This window comes from Bactrocera tryoni, unplaced genomic scaffold (genome assembly GCF_016617805.1).
Source record: "Bactrocera tryoni isolate S06 unplaced genomic scaffold, CSIRO_BtryS06_freeze2 scaffold_25, whole genome shotgun sequence".
Classification (NCBI taxonomy): domain Eukaryota; kingdom Metazoa; phylum Arthropoda; class Insecta; order Diptera; family Tephritidae; genus Bactrocera; species Bactrocera tryoni.
The window spans coordinates 12,093,839-12,104,220 of NW_024395977.1; the positions used below are offsets into that span (position 1 = coordinate 12,093,839).

Genomic DNA, 10,382 nt, shown 5'->3' on the forward strand with positions numbered 1-10,382 from the left:
CTGGTCAGTGTTGTGGCTGGAGGTGTTTGTGCACGTTGAACAACATTCGAATCCTTAAAATATACTCTTTCAACATTCTCCAAATGCACAGCCAAATGCACCACAGTAGGATGACGTTCATGAATAGGGAATGCGAATATACGCCAAATCGCTTCATTGCAGTTCACATACCGACCAACTTGATAGCGCGCAATTTCATCATTCTGTTGGAGCTTTGGGTGCCAAAAACCGCCATATCGCTGCCTTTCGTGACATATTTACAGATGTATTTTATGAATTTTACTGAATTACAATACTCGACGTTGCAATGTGTCTTGAACGTTTTCGAAAGAATTGGCGAATATGGAACAATCCAACTATTGTCTACAACGAAATCCATTCTTTTCACTTTTATTGTGGTAGTTCGACCGTTATCATCGGGTGATCGACGCCGATTTAGTGGATAACCATCGTTACCGGTGACAGTCTCTACCGTTAATTTCCGTGGATATCGTTTGGAACACTTTCCGTCGATCATGCAAGGTGATTGGGGATTGATGGGGCCACATGGTCCATGAATCATATTTGTAGTTACAACATCATGCAAGTGCGGTTCGGTTTCATGATCGGAAATCTCGGCACATACATATGACATCATCGATTTTTTCTGGTTGAATTCTTTCCTCTAACTAAATAAGAATGTGTGCGTGCGGCAAGCCTCGTATTTGCCATTCGATTGAATACATTCAACATCGAGTTTCTCCAAAAATACGTTATTTAACAATGAAGTTCATCAAGGATCAAATTTTTTGTCTAAATAAACGTGCTGTGGTGTCGTGTCGATCACTTGAAGTTTGTCCAGGAAGCAGTAATTTAACTATCTCTATCCATTTTGGATTACATGTAAAAGTAATAAAAAGATCTGGCCGACCGTAATGACGTACATAAGTCATTGCATCTTGCGCATATTCATGCATATGACGCGGACTACCTACATACATACGTCGCTGGAAGAATAGTTAATCGACCAATATTAGCTGCATTTCCTTCTGTACTAATTGTATCACGTGAATTGATGTATTCCTCAGAACGCAGTTTTCCTTGATTCAACCGAATGAAATTTAAACGCTTAGTTTAAATTTTGACTTACATGTCAACACAGTACTGCTGTAACAATCGTCGAAACCGCAACAAACAGTTGTCAGCATTTTGTCGAATCATCGAATGATATGCGTAATACTTCATCGAGCTAACCTTCTTTGAAGTTTCTTAACCTTAAATTAAAATAGTATAATTATTATTTTTTATGTCTACTGTGATCAAATTGAAAGGTGGATTTTGTACATTTCATCTCCTTTAAAGTAATCCTCTGCCGCTGCAATAAACTTATGCCAACGAATTTTCCAGTCATCATAGTACTTTGAAAAATCCCCTGTCTTGGTGGCCATCACAGCCTTATTCACTTCAGCTTTTATGTCCTCAATTGAGTCAAAACGATGTCCTCGGAGTGGTCATGTGAATTCGCGGAATAGCCAGAAGTTACACGAAGGTAAATCAGGCGAATGCAGTGGTTGCGGCACGATATTAGTTGAAAATGTGGCGAAATGATCACGAATAACCAATGCAGTATGAGATGGTGCATTATCGCACTGCTTTGTTAAATCAATTCAGACATAGTAAAAATTTATCTCTTAATTTAATTATCTTTTAGAGCCTCACAAAACGACGCGTATCTCAAATACTAATGAATATTTCGACGTGGAATTTAGCATAGATATCACTAACAGTACTACCAAGTTATATAAAAAATTTACCGATTCGAAAAACACGCGATGTTTAATTTAAAAACTTACCCTTCAATTTGATCACAGTAACATATTTTTAGCATAATTATAAATATGTAAAGACAATTATTTTTAGTCTTTTGCCAGTAATTTGTCCAATATTCTCCAAAAATTTATTATATTGAAACTCACCATTCAATGGATTTTTCATTTTGATGTTGAAATAATATCCATCTTCACTTTGCCAAAACATCAGCGGGTATTGCAATGTGTCATACGACCGATGAGTTTCAGATATTTGTTTCAGTTGCCCAGTATCGCAACGTGTAAGCACAATATCGCGTGATTCCAAGTTTTCACCAACAATCAGGATTGCTATTGGCGGAGTGTTGCTGGCCTTAATTAAAGGAGTCGGAATTTTATTTACCCGTATTTTTGCCATGGATTGATGATCCCACAGCACTAGGTGATGCTGCACAATCTTTTGGTTTTGAGCAGACCCATCAACATCAGTCGCAATATCAGTGAAAATGTGTTGTGTCATATTTATGTATATTAATACGGCTATAAATTAATTTTAATATGTTTTCACAGCACACCAATATAATTTAGAAAATAATAAAAATTATGAAGTATATCGATATGTTGCTTTAACAGACCTGTAATATTCCGTTAATAATATCAATTAAATTGGGATCGAAATAAGTTCAACACTAGAGTTTACTATATAAAAGTAGTGTTTTGACCTATTTGGAAAATATCGAATTACTAATTTTGAAAACGCTATACCTGAACCTTGAATAGCTACCTGAATTAGATATTTTCGTAAACTGTAATAAGGGAAGATAGTAGTAATATATATTACACAAAACGAGTTGGTAGTTCCCCTCAAATCAGCTATGGGCTATATCTACTCTAATAACCAGATCTTCCTTTCTCCATTTGAGGATTCTGGAAAATTTCGATAAACAGCCGAAATGGGTAGAACATCCCAATCTAATACTGTCATTTCGCTAAGATAATTTACCAGTCCACAGAAGTATGAGGAATTGTAAAACTGGAGTTTTTGAGGTAGAGAGGATACCAACAATAAATGGGACAATATCATCATTTAGGACCTGCCCAACAAACAGTTTCGCGTTGTTTGTTTGAAGTGTACAAAGCAATTGAGAAAGTTGTGTGTCCAATACATATATTTTTTGAAATGTCATCGGAGGAGAAAATTTTGTGTCCGAAACTTATATGTACATAACTATTACAATGCCATCGGAGGAGGCGAAAATTAAGCGAAATAAGCGTTTTACACAATACATATCTGGAACTCCTAGATTAATTGGAAAAGTAGAAGGTAGTCACATCCAAATCATAAGACGGCGGTTAATAAGCATTTATGTATGTTTCAATAGTAAATTAAAAGCACACCTACTATGGTGGTAAGACAATGGGCTTTTTCGGTAATGCCGAATTTTCTGGCAACATTGCGCAGTTTACACAGCAGATGTTATGCCGGCTGATGCTGTTGCACTATGTTTATTCGAAACTGCGCATTGAAATAAATAGATATTTACACATCTGACCTAAAAATGAGCGAAATATTTTTAATCAGTAATATTGTTGATGAATTGGAAAATAAAATAGAACGCTTTTTCTTAAGAAGTCACGAAAAGAGGAAGAGCTGTTCAAAACTGAGGAAGTTATTGTTGGCGAAAAACTTTAAAGTTAAACGGTTGATTCCACAAGTAGCGAACTTTTTAGCCATTTTCACATTGTGGCATAAGAATATGAGAATTAATTTAGTCGAAATAGGTTGATCGGGTCCCGCGATAAGTGATTTCACCAACAAATTAGCGGTGACAATCCCATAGTCCAATTTTCACAGCGACTTCCATAAGGTTCTCTGATACCATCTTTCAGGTAAAATTTAATGTCTCTGGCATTATTAGTTAGTGATTTATAGAGTTTTTGGTAGTTTTTAACAGTACCGTTATATTGTGAGTGAGTGTTGTATTCTGGTTTCAACCATTGCCGGTAGAGATTCTTATAATATTTGTGCTCAGCAAATTTGATTGTTGTAGCCTTTATAGTTTCGGAGATATGTACACTAAACTTATTAGAGGGCGGGGACATGCCCACTTTTTCAAATTTTGTTTGCCCACAAATGCCCCTTAATATGCAATTCTCTGTGTCATATTACATTTTTATATTTTAACTAGAGGACCCGTCCACGCTCCACTGTGGCTGATACATAGATAATACCACTACTACCATCTATATAATTTCTATTAGTTGGATTATAACTATTAATTAATGAGATGATAATGATTTTTGTGAATCAACTTGTGTTAGTTTACAAAAAAATGGATCATAAAGCATTTCGTGTGTTAATAAAGCATTGCTTTTTGGAGGAAAATATAGTATAATTTGGGCTCAGGGAAATCCACCCTTGAAATTATATTTGCCAAGCTGGAAACAGGCGTAATGAGCACCGAGGACGACGATGCTCTAAGGAATCGAAAGCTCTGTGCAAAATGGGTGCCTCGCAAGTTAATAATCCAACAAAACCAACGAATAACTGATTCTGAGAAGTGTTTGAGTGCTCTTTAATAGTAATAAAATCGAACTTTTGGGTTGGTGTGTGACAATAGAAGCATAGCTCCATCATTTCCCACTGGAGTCCAATCGACAGTCATTCCAGTGGACTGCACATGATGAACCGGTAATCAGGCGTGGAAAGACGAAAGACAATGGTCTTTTGGGATGCAGGTGGTATAATACATACTCCACGACTGATTACTGAACCAGTTATAATCTATGTCACTATGTATGTATTTGGTTTCAGTTCTTTGCATCTATTCCAAATACTTAGCAAATGTATTGTTTTTGAGGAATAATCTGTTAAAAATTTTACGCATATATTCAAATGATTCCTACAAACATGAATTTTGAGCAAATGGATATTATTTGGAATATAATTTTTGTATTAAATTTTGATATAAAGAGATAAAAGGTACCCTACGTCCTTGCCCTGGTTCTAAGCTACCTCCGCACCAATTTTCAGCCAATCAAATCGGTTCAGCCGTTTTTGAGTTATAAATGGTGTAACTAACACAACTTTCTTTTATATACATATATACATTAGGGTGATTCAAATTTTTTTTTTTTCAATTGGTCCTCGCAAAAATAGGTTCCTAGACACCTCTAAGAAAGCCTCTCTAAATATGAGTTTTTAATTGTAACGGGAAGGTCCTCCGCCTAACGGTTTTTTATTTTTTCTTGTTATCAGATAGAAAAATTTATATCTCGCTTCCAACTACTTGAAAAAATATCTTGTTAATTAGGTTTTGTGGGAAATTGAATGCTCTAAATTATGGTCTCTTATGATTTTTTCGTAAACCCAACCGTTTAAAAGATATTAACGGTTGAAGTTTGACTATTTTTGGAAAAATTCTTTATTTCTTATTAATTTTATAACTCAATGAAAAAAAATTATTATGAATGATGAAACACATAGTTTTGTAGGAAATTTACCGCTCTATAAAAATTGTCTACTATGATATTTCGATTAAGTTAAGCGTTTACGAGATATTCATCGTTAAACATCACTGCATTTTAAGGTGGATCAAAAAAAAATTTTTTTTTTCGTTTGATACTCTGAAAAATAGGTTCCTAGACACCTCTAACCTTATTCATAATGATTTTTTTCTTTGAGTTATAAAATTCATAAGAAATAAAAAATTTTCCCAAAAATAATCGAACTTTAACTGTTAATATCTTTTAAACGGTTGGGTTTACGAAAAAATCACAACAGACCATACTTTAGAGCATTCAATTTCCCACAAAACCTAATTAACAAGATATTTTTTCAAGTAGTTGGAAGCGAGATATAAATTTTTCTATCTGATAACAAGAAAAAATAAAAAACCGTTAGGCGGAGGACCTTCCCGTTACAATTAAAAACTCATATTTAGAGAGGCTTTCTTAGAGGTGTCTAGGAACCTATTTTTGCGAGTACCAATTGAAAAAAAAAATTTTTTTTGAATCACCCTAATATACATAGGTTATACTTCTAATTTTTTTCCAATTATATTTGCTAATGCATTTGTTATATTGATTAATATTTTCATTTTGCTATTCACTCAGCAATTTGTTTATGCTAATTATTTTCTAAACCATTTTTTTATTTTTTATTTATTTTATTGAAATAAAGTAGGTGTGTTATAAGTTTTTTCATTTTCATTACTTCAAAATTATAAATTATAGCTGTTCTGCCTCTACTTGTATAATATTAATTATTTTTAAATTTCCTAAGTATTTCCATTTTTCTTGTTCCAGGAACCCGTTTTTTATACTCTTGCATCCGGTTGCTACAGAGTATTATGGTTTGGTTCAAGGCCGTAGCCAGGATTTCAGTTTCAAAAAAAACACTTCAAATTCAAATTACATATGTACATATCTTTATTCAGGCTTTACAGTGATTATTTACATATAATACATACATACTTATACATCTTAAAAAATATATTAAAAAATCATAAAATAAAAAAACTAAAAATATTTCATTTATTATGTACATACATATGTTAATCTACACCTGTAAATTGTTAAAAACACATATTATATGACCTATATATGTATTTATAAAATTAAATTTAATCGGCGAGCTTTTTTCGCAGCAAATATGTCAATAACTTCTTTGTTGGCACATTTATACGGCGATGAACCGACATCAATGCCAAACCATTTAATCTTTCCGTGCTTGTTGAGTTTCTGAGGTACGTCTTTAACCTCTTCATAGTTGAAAAAGATCGCTCGGAAGAGCATGTAGTAACTGGAAAAGTTACCAAAATTTTTAAAAGAAAATACACATTTGGAAATAAATCATTATTGCAGGCTTCAAGCGATTCTATTGCTGAATTAGGCATGCTTATTTCGGGTTCGTTGCGCCATTATTTTTTGCCAAAGCTGCATTTCAGACTTAATGTAATTGTCGTTTAAAAAATTTTCATAAAATGAAAAGGTTTTTTCGTGAAATACTGTGCCAGCCTTTACACACTCTTTTGGTAGCAATTTGTAAAGTTGTGTCACTGTTACATTATGCTTTTCAAATCTTAGTTTTAATTGGTTAATGAAATCATCTAAAAGTGGAAGTAAAATGATTATTCGGTAGTATTTTTTGGATCTTTTTCAACTATGTTTGCGCGGTTTTGCTGTCGCCCAGTTATTCGAGGCAACGCTATTATTTCACCCAGAAACTCAAGCAAGTTCTCAGCATCTTTAAAAATATCTACGAACTCTGTTTCTGAGTTTGTACGCATATTTTTAAAATTGTTTATAATGAGATCGACGTGCTGTATAGCAGCCGCTAAGTCGCATGAAGTTGTTTGAAGAGTTTTGCATAATGGTAAGGTATATGCAAATATACAATTTAGGCAGCACAAGCTTATCACGAACTCGCTAGTTGATATTGATCTTATAAAAGAAGATGCTTTTGATGAAGTATCGCAATCGCTATTACCACTTAATTCTTCTAATGCACCAACAATCGCTTTAAAAATCTCTTTAAACCTCAGCAGCCCATCATGGTTTTCAACCCATCGGGTCTCGCACATTGCAGTTAATGTTCTCCATTTTGTTTCTGGCATACTATTTTGTTTAATATATTCTGTTAAACAATTTGTTCGTTTGGTGGAGGATTTGAAAAATAGCCCTATTGATTTTATAATGCCAATTGCATTTCTGATGGGTTGAATTTGGCATGAGTGACACAAAGATAAATTTAGCGAATGAGAGCTGCAGTGCACATAGAGAGCTTCAGGATATTTTTCTCGGATTATTGCCTGCACACCATTCACATTGCCTTTCATGCTTGCAGCACCATCGTAGCCTTGTCCAACTAAATAATTACAGTCAATTTGCATATTGTGTAAACTTTCCAGAATTGTTTGAGCTAAAGAGCTCCTGTTGTCCTTTCAACAGTAACAAATATAAGAAAATCTTCTCGTACGATATAAACATTGTTGTGGAGCTCGGTGTATCTTACACAGATGAACATTTCTTCCTGTCGTGATATATTCGTTGTTTCATCAGCCAGGAAGGAAAAACTCTTAGCATTATTATGTAATATCCGTCACCAGTTGTTTTTGAATTATTTCACAATAAACAGAAATCAATTCATTTTGTATAGTTGGACTATAATATGAAGGGGAATGTTGGGCCACGTTTTGATTTCGGTTAAAAAGTCACATAAAAGTTATTTTTTGTGAAAATTCCAAAACATGGATTTATAGTGCGAAGAGAGATTCATAAATAATAAGAAAAATAGGGATTGGCGAAAAAAAATTATTCCGACTCGCAGTGGATGCAGGTGTAAGTGTTCGGGTTCGGTCCGGCACATTTCAAGTGAACCCCTCGATCACAAACGATGCAATGGGCCGTGTTTTGACGATTCTCGTGCTTCGGCAAAAATCGAAGTCCTCTTCGATGTCGGTTTCGGTCGGAGACGGGCTTCTCTTCCGTGGCGTCTTCGATTTGCCACGGCCTTTTTGCTTCTTGGCTGCTGGTTCATCTGCTGCCTTCGCCAATTTTTGCCGCTTTTTTTCGGCCTTGTCACGCAGATCTGCGACAACCTCAGGCGATGTCAAAATCGTTGACTCCATTGTCTTGCGGCCACGTTTTGATTTCGGCGCAGGTGTGCCCAATTTCAACGGGCCAACCCATTTCCATGCATCACGGAGCTGTGGAGCCGAAACAAGAGACAACGACGATGATGCAGCACCACTTGTTGAAGCCTGGGGCACTTGTCGATGCCTCCGACGTTGACACCTCCTCATTCGCAGCAGTCACAATGGCATCACCAGAGGCAAGAACTCGACGTTGATTGTCGGCGTCTTTCTCTTCGTCACCGAACAAATTTTCGCCGCTCAGTTCCGAAGCGACAAAGTCAACTTCAGTGAAAATTTGCGGGTTGAACGGGTAGATGCCAGTTGTTCGGAAGCCGGATTTGATGGTTTTCGGCGTTAACATAACATTGAGGCACTGATCGACAAGGAGCGGCACATGATGCAGATCGAAAGTGACACCAATGTTGGTCTTTTTCCATGCATCATGCTTCACGGTCATCATGCCTTTAAATGGTGCAAATACCGCAACATCTAGCGGCTGCATTTTGTGCGTGTATTTCGGCGGAAAAGACAGCAACGTGAAGCCATGATCCAACGCCAAATCTATCGCCTCGATCGATAAATGCGAACCGTGGTTGTCCAGCAGCAACATGGTTGGCGAATCGGCATTAGCACCGGTGTGCTTTATGAAATGACGCATGAATTGAGGGAATACGTCAGAGTTCATGTAACCAGAACCGTTCGAAACACCAACAGCGCCATGACTCGCATGAGGCATAAAAATCTCTTTCATGTTGACTCGGGGAAAGAGGAAGAATGGCGGTATAGACTGGCCACTAGCGCTGACGGCCAAAGCCAAAGACACATTGGTGCCTTTTTCGGCAGATGTTGATGAGCCGACCTGCTTTTGTCCTTTGCGCGCGATGGTTTTGACAGGTCTGGTTGGCACGGTCGGGCACCCGGTTTCATCCATGTTCCATATTCGGTGAGGTTCAAACGGCATCTTACCGAGAACGGATGAAAGGTTGGCAAAGAATGCATCGACATTCTGGCTTACTTGCTCTGGTTTTCGCAGTGACAAATTTTTGTGGCGTTTCATGAACGCCAACTGCCAATCCTTACTCGCCTGTTGATTGTCGTTCCATGGATCTGGATACGACGCGCCAACTTTCCGAGCAAATTCATACGCGAGCTTACGAAGCTCCATCAAACTAATTCCATAGTTGATGTCGCTGGTCTGGAGAATGTAGCTTATCAGCGCCTTCTCTTGTTCGATGTTGAAGATCTGAAATAAAAAAAAAATATTTATTATTCGATGAAAGAAAAAGAAAAAGAAAGAAACCAGCAGAACCCACTGTTTTTGTGCCCATCGTCGTGCTTTCAGCCAGCAAATTCTTCATTACATCGGCATTCGCAGTAGTAACGTCGATGCTCGCACCATCAAATGCTGCAACATAACGCACCAGGTTGGTCCTCGGAATTTTGTGTGCCGTCGCAGATTGTTGAACGCTGTTGTGATGTATTTTCACCGACTTGATCGCCTCCAAAATGTTGACGAAATCAACAATTTTCTCTTGTTTGGGATAGTACCGCGGCATAATGACTAAAAAAAATTTTTCGGAGCACGAAACTATCAGGAAATGTTGAAAAACTATTGTGTTGTTGAAATTCTGCACGAAAAATCACTTATACACGTCAAATATATGAAGTTAGCATGTCAAATGTAAAAAACTATGTGGCCCGACATTCATATTTGCAAAATGGCGGTGGATAATGAGCACAATGTAAATTCGTGCAAAATTTCTTTTGTGTGTCGAAGGCTAAATGCTCAACTAATATTATAAACATATTTACCTGGATGAATTTATTGGAAAATGTGAAAAAAATCAACTGTACACAGAGTTGAAAAAAAAACTTTCGGAGTGTCGAATTTCTTTTTGTTGTCGCAGAGAGGTTATAACACGTGTTCACAGCTCGAGTGCTATATAGAAACTGAGCT

At 36.4% G+C, this 10,382-nt stretch overlaps 1 protein-coding gene across 1 annotated transcript; it reads right to left on the bottom strand.

Moving 5' to 3' along the window:
• Window positions 1–8,489: 8,489 nt before the first annotated feature.
• On the bottom strand, window positions 8,490–9,356 carry LOC120780732. Its single transcript, XM_040112990.1, has one exon. It carries the CDS (start codon window positions 9,354–9,356, stop codon window positions 8,490–8,492), a length of 867 nt encoding a protein of 288 aa, XP_039968924.1.
• Between the last annotated feature and the right edge of the window lie 1,026 nt (window positions 9,357–10,382).